This window comes from Cetorhinus maximus, chromosome 1, assembly GCF_964194155.1.
Source record: "Cetorhinus maximus chromosome 1, sCetMax3.hap1.1, whole genome shotgun sequence".
Taxonomy (NCBI): domain Eukaryota; kingdom Metazoa; phylum Chordata; class Chondrichthyes; order Lamniformes; family Cetorhinidae; genus Cetorhinus; species Cetorhinus maximus.
In genome coordinates this window covers 243786275-243813983 of record NC_135879.1, presented here as the reverse complement: position 1 = coordinate 243813983, position 27709 = coordinate 243786275, and the positions used below count along the sequence as shown (strand labels likewise).

Below are 27709 nucleotides of genomic sequence, written 5' to 3'. Positions count from 1 at the left end.
CAGACCATTAACAGTAAGTACCATTGTCTTTTTAGAAATTTCGCTGGCTTTATTAAACCTTTTAATGGGAGACCAGGAACCACAATTTGTATCTCTATAGTGCTTCTGCTTTGAACATACACAAGTGACCCACTTCACATAGGTGTAATCAGACTAAAATATTCACTGAGCCAAAGAAAAAAAAAGGAACGTGTTTTTTTCTATTCATTCATGGGTTGTGGGCATCGCTGGCTTGGCCAGCATTTATTGCCCATCCTTAACTGCCCTTGTTCAGAGGGCATTTAAGAGTCAACCATGTTTTGGAGTCACATGTAGGCAATGGTTTCATGGTCATCATTAGAATTTTAATTCCAGGTTTTTATTGAATTCAAATTTCACCATCTGCCGTGTTGGGATTCGAACCCGGGTCCCCACAGCATTACCCTGGGTCTCTGGGTATTTGTCCAGTGACAATATTAGTCCAGTGACAATGCCATTATGCCACTGCCTCCCCTTGTTAGTATAAGCTTGACCAAAGGTCTGGGTTTTAAGAAGGATATTAAAGCACGAGGGGGAGGTGGAGAGGCAATGGGCTTTAGGAAGGGAAATCCAGAGTTTAGGGCCTAGAGAGCTGAAGGATTGGCTGCTACTGGTGGGGTGCAGTGAGACAATGATGCACAATGTTATGATCCTTGGCCAGACCTTGGGACATGGGGGGAGGTCCAGTAAGGGACCAGTAACATTTTGTTTAAAGTAGATTCAAGATGCCTGCTTTTGGAATAAAGCCACAAGATTCCATGAGTTTTGAACAAACAAAAACAAAATTTACTATTCAAGTTTAGAAAGATAAAACAAGTTACCAGATATATCTTATACTCTAACATTCACAATCAACTTGAGGTACATGTGAATTAACAGACAAACACTACAGAAGAAATGGCAGATGCAACCAAGGGATTTTGCAAGAACCCACCCAGATGTTAGTATTCACTGTGAGTTACACAATCTCTTTAAACTCTGTCTTCTTCACAAGGGATTCCAATTCTGTATTTTCAAAGATCTAGCCTCGGAAATTCCTCAAAGCTGCTCCGACTCAGACTACCTTAACGACTGCTCCCTTCTAGGGTTTGCATCTCAGGCATTCTCTTGAGCCCTGACTGCCTGGAGACTGCTCACCACAACACCTCTGCTGCCTGGAGCATCGTCCCCCTGCTTCTGAACACACCCAGTCATATAGAATTTCTTGAGCCCCAACTCCTGGCTGCATCAAGCTATCAATGGCTCCCAAAGCTTCTTCTAAGATGACCTCTCTCAGCAGCATGGAACAAGCAAATGACTACTGGGACTTCGTCTGAGCCCCAACTGCACAGAGTTACCAAATGGCTCCCAGGACTAACAGCAGCACGTCAGCTGCATGGGGCTAGTCACCTTCTTCTTCACCTGCCCATAGTCTGCGAACTTACATAGCACACACAGACATAATAAATTGAATTCATAACAACCAGAGGACACAGATAGAGATAGGATTAGGCAGCTTAGCTCTTTTTCGGCAGGCATGGACACAATAGACCGAATGGCCTCCATCTGTGTCATAAATCTTTCTATGTTACCAAGAGTGGTAGTAAGAAAGGGTTGTCTCCTTACCATTGACATTGAAGAAGATGATCGTGCCAAAGGCTGTAGAGAGATTAGGGAGGATAAGGTGGAAAAATGTGCACAATCTCAGAGGATGTAATTTGAGAGTCTCATTGGGACTCATTTGTGATAGGGCCAGAAAGAGACTGAAACATAGAGTTACATTAAAGAGGGGCACGGATTTGGAAGGAGACAGTAAGTTTAAGAAACTTATAGAGGAAGGGGAGGTTGGAGAAAGTGAACTGAGGGGTGCAGAGTGTTTTCTCAGGGGGAGGCTGATAATGGTGCTTTTTTAGGAAGGGAAGGGGGAACAGTACCCAAGGAGAGAGAGCCATTTAAATTTCAGATAGAATAGACATCAGGAAGCAAAGTTGGGTGACCACCATGCGCAATGGGAATGGGTCAACGGAGCAGGGGCTGGAGTTCATGGATGAGATGAGCTTGGAGGAGAGCTAGGGAGATAGAAAAAAAACTAGATCAGGGCGTGGTAAGAGCAGCATGCAGTAGGTTTGGAAGGCAAGGGGAAATAGGAGAAGCAGAAGAGATAACTGAACGGATGGTCTCAATCTCAGTGACAAAGGAATTGATGAACATCTCTTGTGGGTGGAGAATGCAGGGGAGAGAACTTTAAGATGATGATTTGCAGTGGAGAAAATAAACCAAGGTTTATCTATTTTCAAAGATGATTGGTTCTGGTAACCAATAAGGTAGGCAGTATCCCTGTGGTTCTCACCTGCCATGCATCTGATGATGATAAATATGATGATTCAATAATGTCATCCATGTATCATCAGTTACTGCTTTTATAAGGCATACAAAGTTAAGGGTGGGAAGCTGTCACTGGGATATCATTGACATGGTAATTACATCAATTTAATCAAGATGCAAGCCTATAAATACTCACAATTGGGGTCCCAAAAGGAATATAACCTGCAAGAAAGGGATAGTCAGGCATTACAATTTTTTTCATTATCAGTTCCATGTTCTACCCTTGCTTTTCCCCCTTTTTAGATTCTTCCATACCCCATGGATTCTAAACTCCAAGCTTTTGAATTAAATTGGATTGTAGGGTCATCTAAGCCACAAACACCTTCTCCCAGTCACAAACAGAGTCAGTGTGAAACCTACCGACATGTGCTCTATTTTCCTGCTCACACTGACTTGCGGTGATCTGACTAAGGAGGCAGTTGGGATTGCTGCACCATCCGAGCGGAAAACCAATTTTGCTTTCTAAAGTTACTGGACCATCAGCTTTTAGATCCCAGAGTTTGACTTATTGCTTTTTTTCCCCTCACCTTCTGTCCAGGAGGCTGGGACCTTTTACCACAAAATGTGGGGGCTTGAGGGGGGAGGTTTGGTCCCCTGAGCCCAATGGAGGCATCCACCCCACAGGACATCCCCTTTAACCCCTAGCATCTCTGAACCCACTTTGAGGGCACTGGGCCATTGAGTTGTTCCTGCCTTCAGTTGCAGCCTCAGCAACGGCCACAACTAGCGGTGGTGCTGCAGAGCTGCCTGCCCTCTGATTGGCCAGCAGCGGGGGCAGGCTACCTGCCTGGGATGATGGCACTGGCCAATAAATTGGCCACCGTCAGTAACATGCCTTCCTGAGTCCCACCACAGGCCGAAGTGGCATCGCCCTCGTCTTTGGCTCCAGAAGTGGGACTTTTGCTGCGTGAACAAAATCCAGCTCAAGACTATAACTCTAGGGGGTCAGTGTTAAAGGGGACAGTAACTCTAGGGGTCAGTGTTAAAGGGGACAGTAACTCTAGGGGTCAGTGTGTTAAAGGGGACAGTAACTCTAGGGGGTCAGTGTTAAAGGGGACAGTAACTCTAGGGGGTCAGTGTTAAAGGGGACAGTAACTCTAGGGGGTCAGTGTTAAAGGGGACAGTAACTCTAGGGGGTTAGTGTTAAAGGGGACAGTAACTCTAGGGGGTCAGTGTTAAAGGGGACAGTAACTCTAGGGGTCAGCGTGTTAAAGGGGACAGTAACTCTAGGGGGTCAGTGTTAAAGGGGACAGTAACTCTAGGGGTCAGTGTGTTAAAGGGGACAGTAACTCGAGGGGTCAGTGCTAAAGGAGACAATAACTCTAGGGGTCAGTGTGTTAAAGGGGACAGTAACTCTAGGGATCAGTGTGTTAAAGGGGACAGTAACTCTAGGGGTCAGTGTGTTAAAGGGGACAGTAACTCTAGGGGTCAGTGTGTTAAAGGGGACAGTAACTCTAGGGGTCAGTGCTAAAGGAGACAGTAACTCTAGGGGGTCAGTGTTAAAGGGGACAGTACCTCTAGGGGTCAGGGTGTTAAAGGGGACAGTAACTCTAGGGGTCAGTGTGTTAAAGGGGACAGTAACTCTAGGGGTCAGTGCTAAAGGAGACAGTAACTCTAGGGGGTCAGTGTTAAAGTGGACAGTACCTCTAGGGGTCAGTGTGTTAATGGAGACAGTAACTCTATGTGTCAGTGTGTTAATGGAGACAGTAACTCTAGGGGTCAGTGTGTTAATGGAGACAGTAACTCTAGGGGTCAGTGTGTTAAAGGGGACAGTAACTCAAGGGGTCAGTGTGTTAATGGAGACAGTAACTCTAGGGGTCAGTGTGTCAAAGGGGACAGTAACTCTATGTGTCAGTGTGTTAAAGGGGACAGTAACTCTCGTGGTCAGTGCTAACAGAGGCATTAACTCTAGGGGGTCAATGTTAAACGGGACAGTAACTCTAGGGGTCAGTGCTAAAGACCATAAGATGTAGGAGCAGAAGCAGGCCATTCGGCCCATCGAGTCTGCTCCACCATTCAATGAGACATGGCTAATCTGATAATCCTCAACTCCACTTTCCTGCCTTTTCTCCATAACCCTTGATTCCCTTACTGATTAAAAATTTGTCCATCTCAGCCTTGAATATACTTAACGATCCAGCCTCTAAAGCCCTCTGCAGTAGAAAATTCCACAGATTCACTACCTTCAGAGAAGAAATTCTTCCTCATCTCTGTCTTAAATGGGTGGCCCCTTACTCTGAGATTATGGCCTCTGGTCCTAGACTCTCCCACAAGAGAAACAACCTCTCAGCATCTACCCTGTCAAGCCCCCTAAAAATCTTATATAGCTGCCTCTCATTCTTCTAATGAGTATAGGCCCACCCTACTCAACCTCTCCTTATTAGAAAATCCCTCCATACCCGGGATCAACCTAGTGAACCTTCTCTGGACTGCCTCCAATGTCAGTATATCTTTCCTTAGATAAGGGGACTAAGACTGTTCACAGTGTAATAGAAATTTAGGAAATGCATAATATAATCAAGCAGTGTCAGCATGGCTTAATGAAGGGAAAATCATGTGTGACAAATTTATTAGAATTCTTTGAGGAGGTAACAAGCAGGATAGATAAAGGGGAATCAGTTGATGTAATACATTTGGAATTCCAAGAGACGTTCGATAAGTAGTGCACATAAGGCTAATTATAAGAGCCCATGGTGTTGGGGGCAGTACATGCGCATGGATAGAGGATTGGCTAACTCATAGAAGACAGAAAGTTAGGATAAAGGGGGGCATTTTCAGGATTGCAACCTGTAATTAGTGGAGTGCCAAAAGGGATCAGTGCTGGGATCTCAATTATTTACAATATATCTTAATGACTTAGATGAGGGAAGTGAATGAGCTATCACCAAGTTTGTGGATGAGAGAAAAATAGGCGGGAAGACAAGTGGTGAGGATGACACAAAGAGTCTACAGAGGGATATAGACAGGTTAAGTGAGTGGCAGAAATTTCTGTGAAAGGGGGAAAGTAACTCTAGGGGTCAGTGCGTGAAAGGGGACAGTAACTCTAGGGGTCAGTGTATTAATGGAGATTAACTCTAGGGGTCAGTGTGTTAAAGGGGACAGTAACTCTAGGGGTCAGTGTGTTAAAGGGGACAGTAACTCTAGGGGTCAGGGTGTTAAAGGGGACAGTAACTCTAGGGGTCAGTGTGTTAAAGGGGACAGTAACTCTAGGGGTCAGGGTGTTAAAGGGGACAGTAACTCTAGGGGTCAGTGTGTTAAAGGGGACAGTAACTCTAGGGGTCAGTGTGTTAAAGGGGACAGTAACTCTAGGGGTCAGGGTGTTAAAGGGGACAGTAACTCTAGGGGTCAGTGTGTTAAAGGGGACAGTAACTCTAGGGGTCAGTGTGTTAAAGGGGACAGTAACTCTAGGGGTCAGTGTATTAATGGAGACTAACTCTAGGGGTCAGTGTGTTAAAGGGGACAGTAACTCTAGGGGTCAATGTGCCAAAAGAGCCTTTCAAAAACCTCTGCAAAACCTTTATCTCCGGCTGTATATGAAAGCCCCTTACTAACATTTATTTTCTGTCCTGGATACTAGCTCACTGTTTCTATTCATCCTTGATGCGCTGGGTTGTCTTTCTGCATTTGTGAAGCCTATAGAAACATTAGCTGCTGATGCTAAGACAGGATGACGTCCATCTGCAAGGCGACCCCACAGTTGGCAGTCTTAGAATTTGATCTGAAACAGTGCCCTCCTGCTTTGTTACTAAGCAAAATGTTAAACATTGCCAACAGACACACTGCTGACCTCAGCATCTCTGCTAAACATCTAACAATTACAAGCTGCTTCAACAAATATTAACTTGTATTTTTCCTTCAGTGTCCCTTTTTTTGGCTATGTTTGTTTCACAATGAAATGAATTGAACCATAAAGATTTACAGCATTAAAGTCCATTCAGCCCATTGTTCTTTGCTAGATCTCCAAAACTAATCCTGCTGCCACACTCCCTGACTCTGTATCAATTCAAACTCCCAAGGTGCTTCACAGAGAAGTAATAAAAATAATGCTTCTAGACTGGATCAGGCTTGGCTGAGATATCCTCGCAGTGAAATAACCTGGGATCATATATGACCACAGAGCGAGTACAGATTGGTTCATGATACCCCAGCACAGATCAGCACCTTTGGGTGAAGTGTGAAGAAATTGTAGTACAAGGGGGGGAATTTTCCATTAGGCATGCTCAGCGGCATAAGCGGACAATAAGGCGAGAAGGCCAGAAATCGGTTCCAGGACGTTGTGAAACCAGTTTGCAATCATCCGGTCAATGGCAGGCCGCGTTCTCTGTCATCGGACATCAGGACCCTCATTGTAATACATCTGCACAAGGCCAGCCTGCTGGAATCATCCCCCCTCCCAGCCACTGGATAGTGAGCCCATGTTCAGAGTGATTGCATGCCAACGTGTTTCAGAACAGCATATATAAGTGATAACTTGGCGGGCTGCACTTTGAGGGGAATTCGGAGATGAGTGTATAGTAATGTTGCCCAGCACTTGCCAGGGTCACCTGTTGGCTTCAAGGTTAAGCGCATTGGATGGGGTAGGGGGGTGGGGGCAAGGGCTGCCCTGCAATTGAAGGTAATGCACATGCATGTGCAGGGTGGTGGGGAGGGAAGCGGCCACGCATTAGGGAAACCTTGTATAACGTGACCATTCCTCTGCAGCTGAGACAGGTCCAGCACATCTACATTGACATGTATGGAGTCAGGCCTCTAGTTTACCCGCCCACTCAAGCAACGCAGAGGCATGAAAGGCATGAAAAACTCTGGAGCACCAAGTGCTCCAGAGCTTTTCACCCCTCAAGCACAGACTGCAAACTAATGAGTGTTTTAGTGGACTGCAGAACAGTTGGACGACTGGGCACATTGTACAATCTTCTTGCTAAAGGTGGCCATGGAACAGTCACTGGTGGAGGTGCTCACAGCCCCTTGCAATGTCATCATCCCAGTTTGGACCAGTCTCCCCTATGGTTAAAGCTAACAATGCAGCCTTGCAGTGCAGGTTAGGAGAAGGACTGTGACTAAGCTGAGAGCACAGTGTGCAGTCCGGTGGGCAAAGCTGCTGCCAATCTGTTAGGTGCAGTGGAGCGGAGGTGGGTGGGGTTTCAGGCAGCAACGCAGCGCAGTAAACTCTGGCCATCCAAGTGGTGGCCAGCATTCTTCAGGATGCGTTAGAGGGCCTTCAGACTTAACTAAGAGAGATTCTTAGTTTATCCAAGCCTACCCACAGGTTTCTCTCTTTCATCCTGCAGCAGGAGTACATCAGGAGCATGGTGAACTAACTGTATGCTTCATGGTGTAGAGAGCAGAGGTGACAGAGAAGACAGCGATGGAGGAGCCTGGTTGCGCAGATGGAGGAGCAGCACCCTCAGGAGGAAGGGGCAGCTGGGGCTCCTGCACAAGCTGCTGAAGAGCTACAGCAAGCCGTCCTTGGTTGGCACCAAGCTAGACCCAGGGTGGGATATCACAAGCTTCCATCCACAAATGCATCCAAGAGGTCACGTTTGCCATCTTCATGAGGGCACACAACTTTGTGAACCAGATGGATTTTTACAACAATCAACAATGGTTTCATGGTCATCATTTGAGTCTTGGTTCCAGATTTTTATTGAATTCAAATTCCACCATCGGCTGTGGTGGGATTCGAATCCAGGTCCCCAGAGCATTACCCTGGGTCTCTGGATTACTAGTCCTAGTGACAATACCACTATGCCTCAGTCTCCCTGAATGCGCAGCTAGTGTTTGACCACCACAAACGCATCCTGCAGGTCTGCACAAAGTATCCAGGTATCGTGCAGCAGGAGACCTACATTCTCGGTCGGTCACAGATCCCTGATGTCTTCCAGGGTCCACAGAGGATGCAGGGTTGGCTCCTAGGGTACAAGGGCTACCCATAGAGGATGTGGCTGATAACACCGATGTGGTGGCCTCAGACTGCAGCAGAGTGAAGGTATAACGAGGCCCATGCTGCAACTCGCAACTTGGCGGAGCAGACCATCGGGATACGAAAATGAGGCTCCGGTGCCCGAATCGGTCTGGTGGAGTCCTGCAATATAGTCCACAGAGGGTGTCATGCATCATTGTCATCTGCTGTGCCCTTTCGAACCTGGTGCTGCAACAGGGAGAGCAGCTGGCTGAGGAAGAGATGCAGGAGCTGGAGGTCTCCTCCAATGAGGAATATGTCGATGGGTGATGAAGGTAAAGTGGTCCTCAAAGGCTACGGTGACGGCGATGAGGCCCTCAAACTGGCCCGACGAGGCAGGCTGGTGCTCCCCTGCGCTCAGGAGACCCTCATAGCTGCTAGGTTTGTGGAGTATGATGATGACATGCAGTGAGGAGACACCATGGATCCTCACATTGCAGCTATGAACGTTTAAATCCAGTCTGGCTTATGGCAGTGCACATACCCTCTGTGATAACGCTCCTGTCATTGAGATGCAGTGGAGGCCCTATTAGTCGCTTGATTGCAGGAGGATGCTGATGACATGCAGTGGGGAAACTCCATAGATCTTCACACAGCCTCTAAGAATGTCTGACTCCTGTCTGTCTGAGGGCAGCTCGCTTGCGCTCTGTGATCAGGGTCATATGAAGACGCAGCCATGAAACCTTAAAAGCACCTGATACTTTCTCCACCTTCAGCTCCTGACCCCTTCAGAAGCACAGCGTCACTGGTCACAGATGCTGACTGAGCACCTTAAAGGTGCTGAGAGCACACAGAGAGAATAATCTGGTGCCTGTCCACAACATTCTGGCAGCAATGGCAAACACCATTGAGGTGCAGGCATCACTAATATGTCCAGGAGTGTTAGGCTGGACCATCACTTTGGTCTGAAGGCTGCATATAGCACAGGGAAGAGGCCCTGGACTGAGACACCGGGCTTTAGCTTGTGCAGAAAGGTTTCAAGTCTGTGTGACACAAACACTGCTCATCAGAACAAGGAGACATAGGCAGGGAGACATTGTTGGGGGTTTCACTATTTACAATAGTGAACATTATGTACAAGTGATTAACACCTGCGCCCAGGTTGTGCAACTACATCTTCTTAACTTTCCTAACCCTGCCACTATGTCTTGGTGCTCACCCCACATCCACAGCAGAGGTGGAGGCAGCCTGCTGACTGCTGTGCTCTGCCTGTGATGACCTTGGTGGGCGTCCTCTGGAGGGCCGAGACCTGCTTTCGGGATCCTGCTGTGTGGCAGTGGCACCCTCTTCAGCCTGTGGAGCTGGAGCTGCTGAGATACAGGAAGAGGGGATTTGGATGGGCCGGACACTCTTGAGTCGCCTGGGTGGATGGCCCTCGGTGAGGGGGAAGGGGTACATCTGCAGATCCTCCTCCCTATGGTTGCCCAAGGGCCCCTGGCTGACTCAGAGAAGGGGTAGCTGGAGTGAGATCGAGCTGCCCCGCACCTCTCTCACATACACACCGCTGCAGGTCAACCAAGGCGCGTCGACGATGGAGCTCAGCCGCGCAGCAGTGCAGAAGCGGCATCCTGGACCAAGGTCTCCACGGCGGCCTCCAACCCACCAGTGTTGACCTTGGTGCGCTGGCATGCTGGCACTATCATCTCAACCTGAAGGCGGATGGACTCCTCCATCGTGCCTTGCAATCTGAGGAGTGCAGCAGACATCCCTTCCTGATGTACTCGAGCTTTCCTTTGCAGCTCCAGCAAATGTGACATGACCGAGTCCAGAGGCTCATCATCTGACTCAGCAACGTTCTGGCCTCCAGCTGCCCTCAGAGTGCCGGACACCTGGGAAGTCAGTGCCGCCATCTGCTGTGAATCAGAAAGTGCGATGTGCTCACCAGATTGTGATCCCAAGGCTACTCTAAAGCTAGGTCCCACCGAGGTGTGTGTCTCTGAGCTGGTGGAGGGTGTGGGCGACGCTATGACGGGTCTTCTGGAAGGGTTTCAGCGGATTCCTCTTCTGAGCTCCCCTCAGGGCTTGATTGGAGGCCCTGGGTCATGGGCTCTGTCGGCTGTTTGGCAGATGTGCCTGCAGAAGCAAGGAGAGATAATCAGTGCATGTGAAACAGGACACATCACTCACAGCATGGTTGTCTGATGAATTTTGCACTGCTGGATCCTCACTTGGTAGAGCAGTGCCGACTTCACCGCCAATGCAGGAATGGTCCAGATCCTCGCTGGCGAACTGAATGGCTCTATTTTTGAAGTCCGTGAGGGCCTTGATGTCAGGCACTCCTCCACCGGTAAGTGACCTCTCCCTTTTGTTGTGTGTCAGCTTGTCCTGCATGAATAGAGATGGAGAGAGTGTAAGCGTGCTGTCTGCCAGGCTAGATGATCAGTATGCCTGGCATGTGTGGGTGGTGAGTGGTCCCATGGACAGGATGAGGACAATGAAGGTGTGTGTGTCAGAGAGTGAATGGTGATGTCCCTTGAACTAGCAGTGAGAGATGGCCCTGTGGATGTGTGATAGGTTTATGAGTGTGTGAAGTGCGAGTTGAGAGTGATGAGAAGAATGACTTACCCTGGCAGAACAGAGGAGATCATTCATCCTCTTTAGATGATGGGTGGCTTTTTTTTTCTTTATTCTTTCATGGGATGTGGGTATTGCTGGCATGGCCAGCATTTGTTGCCCATCCCTAATTGCCCTTGAACTGAGTGGCTTGCTAGGTCATTTCAGAGGGCAATTAAGAGTCAACCACATTGCTGAGAGTCTATAGTCACAGGTAGGCCAGACTGGGTAAGGACGGCAGATTTCCTTCCCTAAAGGACATTAGTGAACCAGATGGGTTTTTATGACAATCGATGATAGTTTCATGGTCAACATTACTGAGGCTAGCTTTATATTCCAGATTTATTAACCAAATTCAAATTCTACCAGCTGCCATGGTGGGATTTGAACCCAAGTCTCCAGAGCATTAGCCTGGGTCACTGGATTACTATTACAGCGACATTACCACAACACCACCATCTGTCCTCTTTCGCAGGGCATTGGCGCTGACCACTGCTGCCACCACCTCCCAAACTGGATTGGTGATGCCTCTGCCCCTCCTGCAGCCAGAGTGGGGGTACAGGACATCACAACGGGCCTCCAACGGCACCCAATAGGCACTCGAGGGACGTGTTACTAAACCCGGGGGGGGGAGGGGGGCGCTGCAGTCTTTTTGCCTTTCAGGGCCATCCTCTCTTCCATTCTTCAGTCCTGGGCTGTGAGAGGTCTGTGCGCGGCTGCACTTTAAATGTGGCACCCCCGTGTGATGAAGTGGCAGGCGAATGAGAGCCCGCCTGTCATGGAAACAACGTGCTTCCCGGGAAGGCATAATTAATGCAGCGGGGTTGGGACGATACGGCATGAAAACCTGCCATTGCGGCTGGCGGTTAAAGCGTCATTTATCCCATCCGCTACTGCACTTAGTGCAAGTCTGGGATGATTCCACTCTGCTAGAATTGCTCACATACTGAGTTTCTGATCCATGTTAGGTGTATGTCGGTCAGAGGTAGCAGGGGTGGCAGGAGTGGCAGGCAATGTTTTCAAGCTATTTCAAGCTTTTAAGGGAAACAGATAGGGTAAATAGAGAATAACCAGTCCCGCTGGTTCTGGAGTCTAGGACCAGGAGTCATGGTCTAAAAATTGCAGCCTTTCTGCAGTGAATTTAGAAAACACATCTATACACAAAGTTTGGTAGAAATTTGGAACTTTGTTCCACAAACAATTGATGCTAGCTCAATTGTTAACTTTAAAAATGAGATCGATAGATTTCTATTTAACAGCTACTACGGGATATGGGGCAAAGGCAGGTATATGGAGTTAGATCGCAGATCAGCGATGATGGTGGAACAAGCTGGAGGGGGTTAACTGGTTGCTTCCCTTTTGGAATGGGAATGGTAGTGGGTTTGAACTTGATCAATTCAGCCTGCTCTCATACATCCTGAAAGAACACCACTGGCAGAGGGGCTGTGCCCTTGGGCGCAGAATAGAGTATGGCACTGCGAGGGAAGGAAGGAATTTTTTTTAAAAAGTAAAATGGAGGGGCAAGGGCAGAAATAGCTGTTACAAAAATCAATGAAAAAGATACCCGACATCCTGAATGGCATCAAAATCTTCTCGTTGGTGTCTGGATGCAAAACAGCCTGAAAGTAAATCAAAAGAAAACGAGTGAAGTTCACTTCATTAGACATCTTTCAATACGAGGGAGATAAGGGCATAACGGTAATGTCACTGGACTAGCAATCTGGAGATAAAAACAAAAGATACTGGAAAAACTCAGCAGGTCTGGCAGCATCTGTGGAGAGAGAAACAGAGTCAACGTTTCGAGTCCGTATGAAGAGGAGTCATAAGGACCCCAAACGTTAACTCTGTTCCTCTCTCCACAGATGCTGCTAGACCTGTTGAGTTTTCCCAGCACTTTTTGTTTTTATTTCTGATTTCCAGCATCCGCAGTATTTTTTCTTTTGTCTCAGGAATCCAGAGATCCAGGCTAGTGCTCTGGGGGGGACACAAGTTCAAATTCCACCACGGCAGCTGGGGGAATTAAAATTCAATTAATAAAACATCTGGAAATGAAAGCCAGTCTCAGTAATGGTGGCCATGAAACTATCATCGTTATAAAAAAACATCTTTTTATTTGAGGGAAATCAGCCATCCTTCCCTGGTCCGCCTACATGAGATTCCAGACCCACAGCAAAATGGTCAACTCTTAATTGTTCTTGAAATGTGTGGTATGCTAGGCTATTTCAGAGGGCAGTTAAGGATGGGCAACAAATGCTGGCCTTGCCACTGGTGCCCACATCCCATGAGGGAAAAAAAATGGCTGGAGGATAACACTGCAGTGTAGTGGGTTAGACTACCACCTTGTTGCATCTTAGAACACTTAAATGTTGGTTAATGTTTCCAAGTTTATTTCCTGATTTGGTCTATGCTGATGGTTGATCTAAATCACTGTAGTGATGGGATGCCACTTTTCCTGGGTTTTCAGTTAGCAATTGCTGTTCAACATAAAGGTCAAGGTGGAAATCAGGCTGGTGGTTCAACCATAAATACCTGTGCATAACTGTGCAATCGGCGGTTCAACCAGCCTGCTGACACACACACTACTTAATTACTCTTGAAGAATATCTATCGACAGTGGTACAGTAGGAGTACAGTCCTCAGAGGGGTGAAGGGAAGAAACTACGCAGGTGAATAGATAGCTCTCCAAGCAGCAAGGTGGAACATGATGTGCCAGGTACAGCTTTCACTCCCAGTTCACTGACTTCCTCATCTTCAATGTGTGGCTGCAGGAAGGCACAGAGTGCAGAAACTGTACATTCTCTGCAACAGTTATTCCTAGCTGAGACCTTCTTGTGCAACATCTAATGGCTGTTCAAGCATTGTCCCTGGATTGGGTACTTGTCATGCCATCCTTGATACAAGAGGTTCATAATCTGGAATCATGGCTTTAGAAGGGGAGGTAGTGGGGGAGAATAGCAAAGAGTTTTTTCAAAAATTTATTCTTTCATGGGATATGGGTGTCACTGGCTAGTCCAATAATTATTGTCCATCCCGAAGTGCCCTTGAGAAGGTGGTGATTGAGCCACTGCAGTCCATGTGTTATAGGCACACTCATAGTGCTGTTAGGGAGGGAGTTCCAGGACTTTGACCCAGTGATAGCGAAGGAACGGCAATACTGTTCCAAGTCAGGATGGTGAGTGGCTTGGAGGGGAACTTCCAGGTGGTGATGTTCCCATGCATCTGCTACCCTTGTCCTTCCAGGTGGTAGAGGCTGCGGGTTTGGTAAGTACTGTGGAAGGAGCCTTGTTGAGTTGCTGCAGTGCATCATGTAGATGGTACACACTGCTGCTACTGTGCATTGGTGGTGGAGGGAATGAATGTTGAAGTTGGTGGATGGGGCGCCAATCAAGCGGGCTGCTTTGTCCTGGATGGTGTCCAGCTTCTTCAGTGTTGTTGGAGTTGTATTCATCCAGGCAAGTGCAGAGTATTCCATCACACTCCTGACTTGTGCCTTGTAGATGATGATCAGGCTTTGGGGAGTCAGGAGGTGAGTTACTCATCACAGAATTCCCAGCCTCTCACCTGCTCTTTTGGCCACAGTATTTATATGGCTAGTCCAGTTCAGTTTCTGGTCAATGGTAACCCCGAGGATATTGATAATGGGGGATTCAGCGATGGTAATGCCATCGAATGTCAAGGGGAGATGGTTAGATTCTTTCTTGTTGGAGGTAGTCATTGCCTAGCGCTTGTGTGGTGCAAATGTTATTTGCCACTTGTCAGCCCACACCTGGATATTGTCCAGGTCTTGCTGCATTTGGACATGGACTGCTTCAGTATCTGAGGAGTTGTGAACGGTGAACATTGTGGAATCATCAACGAACATCCCCACTTCCGACCTTATGATGGAGGGAAGGTCATTGATGAAGCAGCTGAAGATGGCTGGGCCTAGGACACAACCCGAGGGAACTACCCTGAGAACCCAGAGGAATTAAAAGAGCCTTCCCACATTTAAAAAAAATTATTCTGGGGATGTGGGTGCAAGGTTGGTACTTATTGCTCATCCCAAGCTGCCCTCGGTACAACTGAATGGCTTAACAGATCACTTCAGAGGGCAGTTAGCAATCAACCATGTTTATGTGCAAGTGGAGTGACAGAGATGTCGAGTCTGCCTAACGATGGTTGGTTTTCTCCCCTAAAGTATATTTGTGAACCAGTGGATATTTTACAATAATCCAACAACTTCATGGTCACTTTTATTTGTTTTTATTTCCAATTTTTTTTCTTTTAACACTGAATTCAAATTCTCAATCTGTTGTGTGCGATCTTTGGATTAGTCATGAAATAATGTAACAACTATTGAACATGGAAGCAGAGTTCAAGTTCTGGGCAGACTTAGTTTCTCAGCTACTCACTTAAACCAAGATAATGGCAACAACAGTTTCCCATAGAAAGTGCAAGTCAGAGACTGATCAACCGCTTCCCCAAACAATTAGCCTAACAGAAACAGGACTCACAAAGGATGATGAAACATGAATTAATACAAAACACATTGAAACATTTCACATAATACAACTGTAGTATGTAGTATTATTGATAGTGGTACAATGCTTCAGGATTATTGAAAGAAGAAACATTTACCTGTCGAATCTTCTGTGCCTCCCAAAGCTAAAACATGTAGGTAAAAGAAAGAAATTGTTAGTAGAGGTGGCACAGAGACCCTGGGGCTTTGTGCACAGTGTAGTAAAGGAACTTCAATTCTCAGTCAGTGCTGAGTTGGTTTATTTCAGCTGGTTCAGACATAGGACAGTATGAAAGAGGGGAAACTATCAGACAGAGGCTTCACTGACAATCGCTTTGCAATAACCTCTGATGAAGAGTGTGTGGGGAGCATTGTTGGGTGAAGACAGGTGAGGGGAGGTGGGGGACGGGGAGGCAGAGAGAACAGTTTTTGATAGAAGGGAAAAATGGGCATGTTGGAATAGAAAATTGGACATTGGAAGGAAAATGATTTGCTATCATTCGCCTTGAACTGTCAATAGAGACCAATTTCACCCCCCCCACCCCCCCCCACCGCCCCAACAACCAAATCTGCCTGGGTTGGGGGTAGAAGAGCGAGCTTATACTTACCAAAAATACAAATCTTTTACATCCATCTTTGAAGGTAGACAGGGCCTCAGTTTAATGTCTCATCTGAAAGACAGCACCTCTGACAGTCCAGCACACTCTCAGTGCTGCACTAGAGTGTCAGCCTGGTTTTTGTATAAAGGTCTCTGGAGTAGGACTTGAACCACATTGAGAGAAGTAGCAGAATTAGAACCATTTGCTCATATGGAGGGTAAGTACCAACACCGACTGGTTGAACCAAATAGCCTGTGTCCCATAACAGGATAAGAAATAGGAGGGGTAGGCCGAATGTCTCCCTCGAGTCTATTCTGCCTTTCCATAAGATTTGGTCTTCTGCATCAACTCCACTTTCCCATTCTATTTCAATGTCCCTTCATTCCTTTAATGCTCAAAATTCTTATCCAGAGACTATGACCCCTAGTTCTAGACTCCCTGGCCAGGGAAAACAGTCTCAGCATCTTGTCGAGCCTTTTGAGAATTTTAAATATTTTGATGAGATCACCTCGCATTCTTCTAAACTTTAAAGAGCATCGGCCCAATTCCAGTTCTGCTGCTTCCAACATTCTATAATCTACTCAGGGGTCAACATAATTTTTTTCCCCTCCCCGAGGGCTCCCTTTGAGATTTTCTCGAGGGCTACTTCTTGATATTCAGGGGCTCCTTTTCATTTTCACTAGCTTCATTATTAGGTGTCACAGTCATGTGGCAACATTACCTTCTGCATTTGTGTTGAATTTCTTTTTCAGGGTTTCTTTCTTTAGATAGACAAGGTAACACAAATACAAAGCGGAAATATACATAGCAGCTTATCATATCTCAAGACAAGGACTAATCAGATCAAAATAGTATGCTAACCATGTGTCAATCCTAGATTATAAACTTATTTTGCAAAGTGACGCCTTTATTTGGCAATGCATGGCTTGTGCAATAGTGACTCAAACAAAACCAGAACAGAGGAAACATAAAAGAGAAAACATATGGAAAGTGAGTAACAGCAGTTTGGATTGAAATGAAAGTTTTCATTTATAATCAAAAGTAGCAAATACTTAAAGTTAACATTAGTTTTCCCTTTGTTTATACTCTATCACTGTCAAGACTGTGAACCAACGCATTTGTATAAAATCACCAAACTTTCCTCAGTATTTCAACATTTCAGTTTTTCATGCAGTTAGTACGTGCAATACAGGGTGAAGTCCATATAGTACTAACAGAACATGACTTTGCTGGATTATGTACATCATGCGTCAGCAAAAGTATCACCATTCCACGAGTTAAGGTTCCTTGCCTTGCCACCTGAAATGTCTTTGTTCATCGCCTAAATGCATAGGCATCAAATAGGATCAGAATATAGAATAAAGTTTAAAAAAAAGCAGAGTTAAAGGCACTCTATCTGAATGCACGTAGCACTCGCAAAAAAGGTTGATGATTTGAATGCACAAATTGAGGCAAATGGGTATGATTTAATTGCCATTACGGAGACGTGGCTATAGGGTGACCAAGGTTGGGAACTAAATATCCAAGAATATTCAGTATTTAGAAGGAATAGGCAAAAAGGAAAAGGAGATAGGTAGCACTCTTAATAAGGGACGAGATCAATACATTGGTAAGAGAAGATCTTAGATCGAAGGATCAAGATATAGAATCAGTTTGGGTGGAGCTCAGAAACAGCAAAGGGAGTTGTTTATAGGCCATCAAACTGTTGTGGTAATGTTGGGCACAGTATAAATCAGGAAATTAGAGATGCATATGGGTAATACAGTAATAATGGGCAACTTCAATTTACACAGAGACTGGGTAAACCAAATCAGCACTAATGCTGTGGAGGAGGAATTCCTGGAGTGTGTACGAGATGGTTTTCTGGAACAGTACGTTGAGGAGCCAACTTGGGATTGGGCTATTTTGGATTTAGTGTTGTGTAATGAGAGGGGGCTAATTAATAACCTTGCTGTAAAGGAGCCTTTGGTAAATAGCGATCATAATATAATAGAATTTCACATTACGTTTGAATGCAATACAGTTCATTTTGAAACTAAGGTCTTAAATCTGAAGAAAAGAAATTATGAAGGCATGAGGGGCAAGTTGGCTTTGGTAAATTGGGAAAATATACCAAAAGATTTGACGCTAGACAGGCAATGGATGGTATTTAAAGAAATACTACACGGTCTACAACAGATATAGATTTCTCTCAGGCACAAACACCCAAAGAGAAAGGTAAATCAACCATGGTTAATGAAAGAAGTTAAAGATTGCATTAAATCAAAGGAAGTGGCTTATAAGGATGCCAGAAAAAGTGGTAAGCCTGAGGATTGGGAGCAATTTAGAATCCAGCAAAGAAGAACCAAGAAACTGATTAAGAAAGGGAAAAGAGAATATGAATGCAAACTAGCATGGAAGATTAGGCAAGGAAGATAGGTAAAGCTTCTTTAGGTACATGAAAAGGAAAAGATTAGCTCGGACAAATGTGGGCCCATTACAAGTGGGTCAGGAGAATTTATAGTGGAGAACAGGGAAATGGTGAAGAAACTAAACAGTTACTTTGCATCTCTCTTCATGGAAAAAGATACAGAAAATCTCCCAGAAATACTAAGCAACCAAGGGACTTGTGAAACTGGGGAGCTAAAAGAAATTAGTATTAGTAAAGAGGTAGTACTTGAAAAGTTAACTGGATTGAAGATTGATAAATCCCATGGACTAGATGAGCTTCATCCCGGAGTGTTGAAGAAGGTGGCTGGAGAGATAGTGGATGCCTTTCAAAATTCTATAGATTCTGGGAAGGTTCCTGCAGACTGGAAAGTAGCAAATGTACCCCCACTATTTAAGAAGGGAGGAAGAGGGAGATGCAGAACCACTGACATCAGTAGCAGGGAAAACGTTAGAATCTATTATAAAGGACGTGATAACTGGACATTTAGAAAAGCATGGTAAAATTGGGCAGAGTCAACATGGATTTATGAAAGGAAAATCATGTTTGACAAACTGAGTTTTTTTTGAGGATGTTACTTGTAGCACAGGTAAAGAAGAACCAGTGGATGTGGTGTATTTGGATTTTCAGAAGGCTTTTGATTAGATCCCATAGAGAGGTTAATAAAGAAAATTAGAGTGCATGGAATCGGAGGAAATGTACTAGTATGGATTGAGAATTGGTTAGCAGACAGAAAGCAGAGTAGGAATAAACAGATCATTCTCAGGACGGAAGGCTGTTACTAGTGGGGTACCGCAAGGATCAGTGTTAGGTCCACAGGTGTTCACAATTTATATAAATGATTTGGATGTGGGGACCAATTGTAGTATTTCCAAATTTGCTGATCACACCAAACCGGGGGGACTCTAAGTTGTGAGGAGAATGCAAAGATTTGGACAGGCTAAGTGAATGGGCTTCAACATGGCAGTTGGAATATAATGTGAATAAGTCCGAAGTTATTCACTGAGAAGTGCAGGTGTCCAAAAGGATCTGGGTGTCCTTGTTCATGAGTCACTAAAAGCTAGCATGCAAGTGCAGCAAGCAATTAGGAACACAAATGGCATATTGGTCTTCATCGCAAGGGAATTTCAGTATAGGATAAAGATGTCTTGCTGCAGTTATATAAAGCCTTGGTGAGATCTCACTTGAGTATTATGCAGTTTGATGTCCTTATCTAAGGAAGGATATACTTGCCATAGAGGGAGTGCAATGGAGATTCACCAGATTAATACCTGGGATGATGGGATTATCGTATGAGGCAAAATTGAGGAGACTAAGTTTATACTCCCTAAAATTTCGAAGACTGAGGGGTGGCCTCATTGAAACTTACAAAATTCTTACAATACGTGACAGGGTAGGTATTCATAAGATGTTTCCCCTGGCTGGTGAGTCTAAAACCAGGGGGCATAATCTCTGGATAAGAGGTAGGCCATTTAAAACTGAGATGAGGAGGAATTTCTTCACTCAGAGGGTGGTGAATCTTTGGAATTCTCTACCCCAGAGGACTGTTGAAACTCATTCATTGAGAATGATCAAAACAGAAATTGATAGATTTCTGGAGACTAATGACATCAATGGATATGGAGATAGTGTGGGAAAGTGGCATTGATTGATAGAGTCATAGAGGTCTACAGCACAGAGAAAGGCCCTTCGGCCCATCAAGTGCGCAGTCAAACAAGTACCTAACTATTCTAATCCCATTTTCCAGCACATGGCCCATAGCCTTGTACGCCATGGCATTGCAAGTGCACATCCAAATACTTCTTAACGATCTTAATGATCAGCCATGATCTAATTGAATGGTGGAACGGGCTTGCCATGCCAAATGGCCTACTCCTGTTCCTAAGTTCCTAAATATAATTCCCAATTTCGAATAATAAACTTAAGATCAGATTCATCTAAAATTCCAACTATTTGATGCAATGAAACAGAAATCAGACAGGCATCAACAGTTTAGGTAAGTTAGTAAAAGGCCAAATGAATCTGCATGGTTCTCTTCTCTTTTCTCATTGCCTCCCCAGTCTCCACCCACCACACAAAATTGAAATGTGACGGATCTTCTCTCCCCTAGCTGCTGTCCATGTCCTCGGTACAGGCGGGTGCTCTGGGCCCATTCCTGGCCTTTTTTATTGTCGTCTCCATCCATTCTCTTTTCTGTTTTTCTCCCTAGGCCTTGTCCCGGACCCTGGGGATGTTGAAAGTTCGACCTGAACTGGTTGCCGCAGTTCCGAAGAATACTAAGACAATTGCTCCAGCTCCTCCAATGGCAGGTTTCCTACCTCCCACCCTTGCTGTTCCACCAATCATACCTTGTGTCTCAGGAGCAGCAGCAAGAGCAGGAGGGAGGGAGTCTGTCATTGGAGGAGCTGGAGCAGCCGGCATAGAAAAGATAGAAGCAAAAAACTGCGGATGCTGGAAATCCAAAACAAAAATAAAAATACCTGGTAAAACTCATCAGGTCTGGCAGCATCTGCGGAGAGGAACACAGTTAACGTTTCGAGTCCGAATGACTCTTCAACAGAACTAAGGAAAAATATTCTGTTCAGGGGTGAAATCACCCACAACCCGCAGTTATTTTGAACCCTGACTATATTGTAATGTAATTAATATGTGTATTATCTATGCCAGAAATGCAAAACTCACAAACCAAAAGGAATTTCCTACCATACACAGGGTCTACTAGTCTCTTAGGTTTTGCACAGGCCTGCTTGTCCTCTTATTTTACAGTCTCTGCTATTCGCTGTAATATACAGAGGGACTTCCATTCCCTATAACGCATGATGTAGTAGCCATTGTCGATAATAGTTTTCTCCTAAGGCTCTAAATTTATTGTTTTTTTAAACACTGAATTCCAACTTTACTAGGTGAATTTGAGTTGGATAATTCAATCTTTTAATGTAAAAAAACTGCCTGAGGAGTTGACTTTTCACACAGAAGGATAAATTCACCGATTCCAGGTGGATTTTGTAATCTGTGTTCCCAGATTGGGAGTTTACCTCAGAACTTGTTATTCCCGAACAACACGCACACGGGCAATTGACTACAGAGTGTCGTTCGAGAGGCCGAGTTGCCCTGATCCCATCCAGGCTGTGAAAGTGTGCTTGTGAGGGGAGGCTTTCAGAGGGGAAAGTGTAGGCCAAGTAAACAAACACTTGGCACTTTGTCTTCATCAATGAAAAGAGTGGTGTGTGCCCATTTGGCAGAAGTTTCTTTGTAAACAGGAGAGGTTGATGCCTGCTCAAAACAGCTGTGAAAGACAAGCATGCACTCACACCAACACTGGCACTTGCAATAGTGAGAATAGGGTTAGACCGAGCAATTAGAAAAAGTGTGAACTGGTGGCAAGGATCAGATTGGGAAGCTGAAAGTCCATTTCCCTAATTGTTCTGTGTGTGATGATGATCTGCAGACATTAGTCCCTGTTTTGAATTAAGTTTTACCATCATTCAGGGATACATCAGGAAAGGCATAATGCCACCACCTACCCTATGTCAATTCTGACACATTCATTTGTTTCTTTTGATTGACAAAGCTTGCAATTCTAAAGACCATTTTACTTTGACAATTTGCTGTTAAGGATAAATTATAAGTTGCATAAAATAGGTTTGCATTCCATTGAATTTAGAAGATAGAAGGTGCTCTAATGAAGCCTTTAAGGGATATGATAGAAAGAAACTATTTCCTCGTGGGGAAATCAAGAACAAGAGGGCATCACCTTAAAATTAGAGCTAGACGATTTAGCAGCAAAACCAAGGAGCACCTATTTCCCACAAATGGTAACAGAAGTCTAGAACCCTCTCCGCCATAAAAGGCTGCAGAAACTGGAGGTCAATTGGTGTTTTTAAGACTGAGATGGATAGACTTTTGTTCAAAAAGGGCATTTAGGATATGGAGCAAAAGAAGGTTAATGGAGTTCAGGTGCAGATCAGCCATGATCTAGCTGAATGGCAGAACTAGCTCGAGGCAATGACCTATTCCAGTTTCCAGGTAATGCCTTTGCCATACAACTGTGGCTATTCTCTGGGCCAGTAGAGATCTCTACACATTACCATAGACCCAGGGGTTCTGAGCTCTTTAAATAAAAGGAAAGACTCTCATTTATATTGTGTCTCTCTACAGACTCCATATCCCTCCCCCTGGCAACAGTCTGACATTAAACCAGTCTTTTCACAACCTTGGTGTCACATTTGAGTCAGAGGTGAGCTTCCAACCTCAAATTCATGCCATCCCAAAGACCGTCCATTTCCACCTCTATAACATCGCCCACCTTCACCCCTGTCTCAGCTCATCTGCTGCCGAAACCCTCATTCATACCTTCATTACCTCTAGACTATTCCAATGCATTCCTGGCTGGTCTCCCACATTCTTCGCTCCGTAAGCTTGAGATCATCCAAAACTCTGTTGCCTGTGTCTTAACTTGCAGCAAGTCCTGTTCGCCTAACACCCCTGTGCTTGCTGACCTACACTGGTTCCCAGTTAAAGAACTTGTTGATTTTAAAGTTCTCAACTTTGTGTTCAATTCCCCTATGGCCTTGCCCGTCCCTACTGTTGTAATTTCCTCCAGTCCCACAAACCTCTGACACCTGCACCTCAAATTCTGGCCTCCCATTTATAGTTGCTCCATCATTGGTGGACAGGCCTTCAGTTGCCTCAAACTCTGGAATTCTCTCCCTGCACCTCTCCGCCTCTCAACCTCCTTTAAGACACTCTTTAAAACCTACCTTTTTTTAAATTCATTTACATGATGTGGGCATCGCTGGCGAGGTCAGCATTTATTGCTCATCCCTAATTGCCATTGAGAAGGTGGTGGTGAGCTGCCTTCTTGAACCACTGCAGTCCATGTGGTGTAGGTACACCCACAGTGCTGTTAGGGAGGGAGTTCCAGGATTTTGACCCAGTGACAATGAAGGAACATCGATATATTTCCAAGCCAGGATGGTGAGTGTCTTGGAGAGAAACTTCCAGGTGGTGGTGTTCCCATGTATCTGCTGCACTTGTCCTTCTGGATGGTAGCGATTGTGGGTTTCGAATGTGTTGCCTAAAGAGCCTTGGTCAGTTTCTGCAGTGCATCTTGTAGATACACACTGCTGTCACGGTTCGTCAGTGGTGAAGGAAGTGAATATTTGTGGAACGGATGCCAATCAAGCCGGCTGCTTTGTCCTGGATGCTGTCAAGCTTCTTGAGTGTTGTGGGAGTTGCATTCATCCAAGCAAGTGGGGAGTATTCCATCACACTCCTGACTTGCGCCTTGTAGATGGTGGACAGGCTTTGGGGAGTCAGGAAATGAGTTACTTGCCGCCAGATTCCTAGCCTCTGACCTGCTCTTGTAGCCACAGTGTTTATATGGCTAGTCCAGTTCAGTTTCTGGTCAATGGTAACCCCCAGGATGTTGATAGTGGGGGATTCAGTGATGGTAATGCCATTGAATGGCAAGGGGGCGATGGTTAGATTGTCTGTCATTGGAGTTGGTCATTGCCTGGGACTTGTGTGGCATGAATATTACTTGCCACTTGTCAGCCCAAGCCTGGATATTGTCCAGGTCTTGCTGCATTTGGACATGGACTGCTTCAGTACCTGAGTAGTCGCGAATGGTGCTGAACATCGTGCAAACACCAGTGAACATCCTCACTTATGTCCTTATGGTGCAGGGAAGGTCATTGATGAAGCAGCTGAAGATAGTTGGGCCTAGGACACTACCCTGAGGAACTCCTGCAGTGATGTCCTGGAACTGAGATGATTGACCTCCAACAACCACAACCATCTTCCTTTGTGCTATGATTCCAACCAGAGGAGAGGATTCCCCCTGATTCCCATTTACTCCAGTTTTTCTCGGGCTCCTTGATGTGACACTTGGTCAAACGCAGCCTTGATGTCAAGGGCAGTCACTCTCACCTCACCTCTGGAGTTCAGCTCTTTTGTCCATGTTTGGACCAAGGCTGCAATGAGTTCAGAATCTGAGTGACCCTAGTGGAGCCCAAACAGAGCATCATTGAGCAGGTCATTGCTAAGCAAGCGCTCCTTGATATCACTATTGATGACTCCTTCCATTACTTTACTGATGATCGAGAGTAGACTGATGGGGCAGTAACTAGCCAGGTTGCATTTGTCCTATTTTTTGTGCAGGTTTGTGAGGATGAGATCAAATATGTTTTTCCCTCTTGTTGATTCTCTCACCAACTGCCGCCAATCCAGTATTGCAGCTATGTCCTTTAGGAATCGGCCAGCTTGGTCTGTGGTGGTGCTACCGAGCCACTCTCGGTGATGGACATTGAAGTCCCCCACCCAGAGTACATTCTACGCCCTTGCCACCCTCAGTGCTTCCTCCAAGTGGTGTTCAACATGGAAGGGTACGGATTCATCAGCTGAGGAGTGGGGTGGGGGGAGGTGCAATCCGTGATAATCAGCAGAAGGTTTCCTTGCCCATATTTGACCTAATGCCATGAAACTTCATGGGGTTTGGAGTCGATGTTGAGGACTCCCAGGGCAACTCCCTTCCGACTGTATACCACTGTGCTGCCACCCCTGCTGGGTCTGTCCTGCCAGTGGGACAGTCCTGCCATTTTCCGTCAGACATGATTCCATGAGGATGACTATGTTAGGCTGTTGCTTGACTAGTCTGAGATACAGCTCTCCTAATTTTGGCACAAGCCCCCAGATGTTAGTAAGGAGGACTGTGTAAGGTCGATAGGGCTGGGGTTTGCCGTTGTTGTTTTCAGTGCCTAGCTCGATGCTGGGTGGTCCAGCCGGTTTCATTCCTTTTTATTGACTTTTTAGCGGCTTGCTAGGCCATTTCAGAGTCAACCACATTACTGCGGATCTGGAGTTATATGTAAACCAGACCAGGTAAGGACAGTAGATTTCCTTCCCGAAAGGAAAGTGAACCAGATGGGTTTTTACAACAATCAACAATGGTTTCGTGGTCATCATTTAGATGTTTTTAATTCCAGATTTTTTAAAAATTCGGGTCCCCAGAGCATTATCCTGGTCTACCACTACACCACTGCCTCCCCCTCTTTGACGAAGCATTCGATTATCTGACCTAGTATCTCTTTATGTGGCTCAGTGTCATAAACTGTTTTATAATGTTACTGTGATGTGTCTTGTGACATTTCATTACATTGAAGATGCTATATAAATACAGGTTGTTGTTGTCGTTGCTGAGGCAGGCTCCACTGAAACTGGGCTGGAAACAGTGTCCCAACAAGTCAGATAATGAGGGCAGTAGATATGGCTTTAAACTAATGAAGGTAAATTCAGTGGATTCGGGAAAGAGTAAATTCAAAAGTGGTAAGCGAAATATTGAGCCTTTAGAGCAAAGTAGTGGTTTGGCTAAAATAAAAGTGGATTAGCAAGGGATAGGCAAGTGAACTGAGCCAATATGACATCCGTGACTAAGGTGACATCAGGAAAAATTAAATGGATAAAAGTTGAAGCTGAAAGCACTCAATCTGAATGCATAAAGCATTTGTAACAAACTAGATGAATTAGGTATAAATTACTGGGTTTAATATAATAGCCATTATGATGATGTGGTTGCAAAGTGACCAATGTTAGGAACTAAGTATTGCACAATACTTGACTCTTAGAAGAGATCGGCAGGATGGAAAGGATAGGATGTAGCCTTGAAAATAAAGGATGGGATAAAGACAGGAGAGAGAGAAAAAAACCCCATCTCACAAAATCATGCTGTATAATCAGTTTGGATGGAGCTAAAAAAACCAACTAAGGTTAGAAAACACTGTTGGGAATATTTTATAAGCCCCCTAATAGTAGTACAGTGTTGGGCAGGTGGTGTGGTGCAACTTCAGCATGTGGGAGTTTGTGGAAAGCAGTGCAATCCCAGACAATTCCATCTGCAATAAGTGCCTGCATCTCGAGGAACTTCAGCTTAGAGCTTTTGAGCTAGAGTTCAAGGAGCAGACATCAGGGGAGAAAGGTTTGAAAGGTTATCAAAGGTAGGCAGGAGGTTACAATCAGTTCAGCCATGATCTCACTGAATGGCAGAGCAGGCTCGAGGGGTCGAGTGAGCTACTCCTGCTCCTAATTAGTATGTTCGTATGTTCGAGAGTTACCTGGTAAAGACCATCTCTGATGAGAGAATCTAACTATCGCCCCTTGACGTTCAATGGCATTACCATCACTGAATACCCCACTATCAACATCCTGGGGGTTACCATTGACCAGAAACTGAACTGGACTAGCCATATAAACACTGTGGCTACAAGAGCAAGTCAGGGGCTAGGAATCCTGCGGAGAGTAACTCACCTCCTGACTCCCTAAATCCTGTCCACCATCTACAAGGCACAAGTCAGGAGTGTGATGGAATACTCCCCACTTGCTTGGATGAGTGCAGCTCCCACAACGCTCAAGAAGCTTGACACCAGCCAGGATAAAGCATTCACATCCTCCACCACCGACGCACAGTAGCAGCAATGTGTACCACCTACAAGTTGCACTGCAGGAATTCACCAAGGCTCCTTCGGCAGCACCATCCAAACTCACGGCCACTACCATCTAGAAGGACAAGGGCAGCAGATGCATGGGAACATCACCACCTGGAAGTTCCCCTCCAAGCCACTCACCATCCTGACTTGGAAATACATCACTGTTGTGAAAGGGGAAAGGTTTAGGGGGAACATTAGGGGGAACTTCTTCACTCAGAGAGTGGTGAGAGTGTGGAACGAGCTACCATCTGACGTGGTAAATGCGGGCTCACTCTTAAGTTTTAAGAATAAATTAGATAGATACATGGATGGGAGAGGTCTGGAGGGTTATGGACTAGATGCAGGTCAATGGGACTAGCGGAATAATATTTCGGCACAGACTAGAAGGGCCGAATGGCCTGTTTTCTGTGCTGTAGACTTCTATGGTTCTATGGTTCCTTCACTTTCGCTGGGTCAAAATCCTGGAACTCCCTCCCTAACAGCACTGTGGGTGTACCTACACCACATGGACTGCAACGGTTCAAGAAGGCAGCTCACCACCACCTTCTCAAGGGCAATTAGGGATGGGCAATAAATGTTGGCCCAGCCAGCGAAGCCCACATCCCGTGAATGAATAAAAAAATCCTGTGTACTTTGATCCAGGAGGCAGTCACATCCCTTATGTTAGGTAATGGAAATTAAAGGTGCATGTAACAATGGTAATAGAGTAATAATGAGAGACTTAAGCTTCTGTTACGAACCCAAGAAGAAAAATGATAAAAAAAACCTTTCAGATCAGAGATCGAGCCTTGGAGTCTGGGAACTACA

At 45.5% G+C, this 27709-nt stretch overlaps 1 protein-coding gene across 5 annotated transcripts in view; it reads right to left on the bottom strand.

The window, feature by feature from the left end:
- The window catches only part of sfxn5b (sideroflexin 5b), a 276386-nt gene that overhangs the window by 179482 nt on the left and 69195 nt on the right, over positions 1–27709 (bottom strand). For all 5 annotated transcript variants that reach the window (XR_013578416.1, XR_013578417.1, XM_078554987.1 and 2 more), the window contains exons 4-6: positions 15512–15538; positions 12459–12513; positions 2519–2544 (exon numbers count right to left, since the gene is read on the bottom strand). Coding sequence is in view for 3 of the 5 variants with exons in the window: in XM_078554987.1 (XP_078411113.1) it covers positions 2519–2544; positions 12459–12513; positions 15512–15538 (108 nt within the window). In the remaining 2 variants the exon portion in view is untranslated. The remainder of the gene's footprint in view (positions 1–2518; positions 2545–12458; positions 12514–15511; positions 15539–27709) is intronic.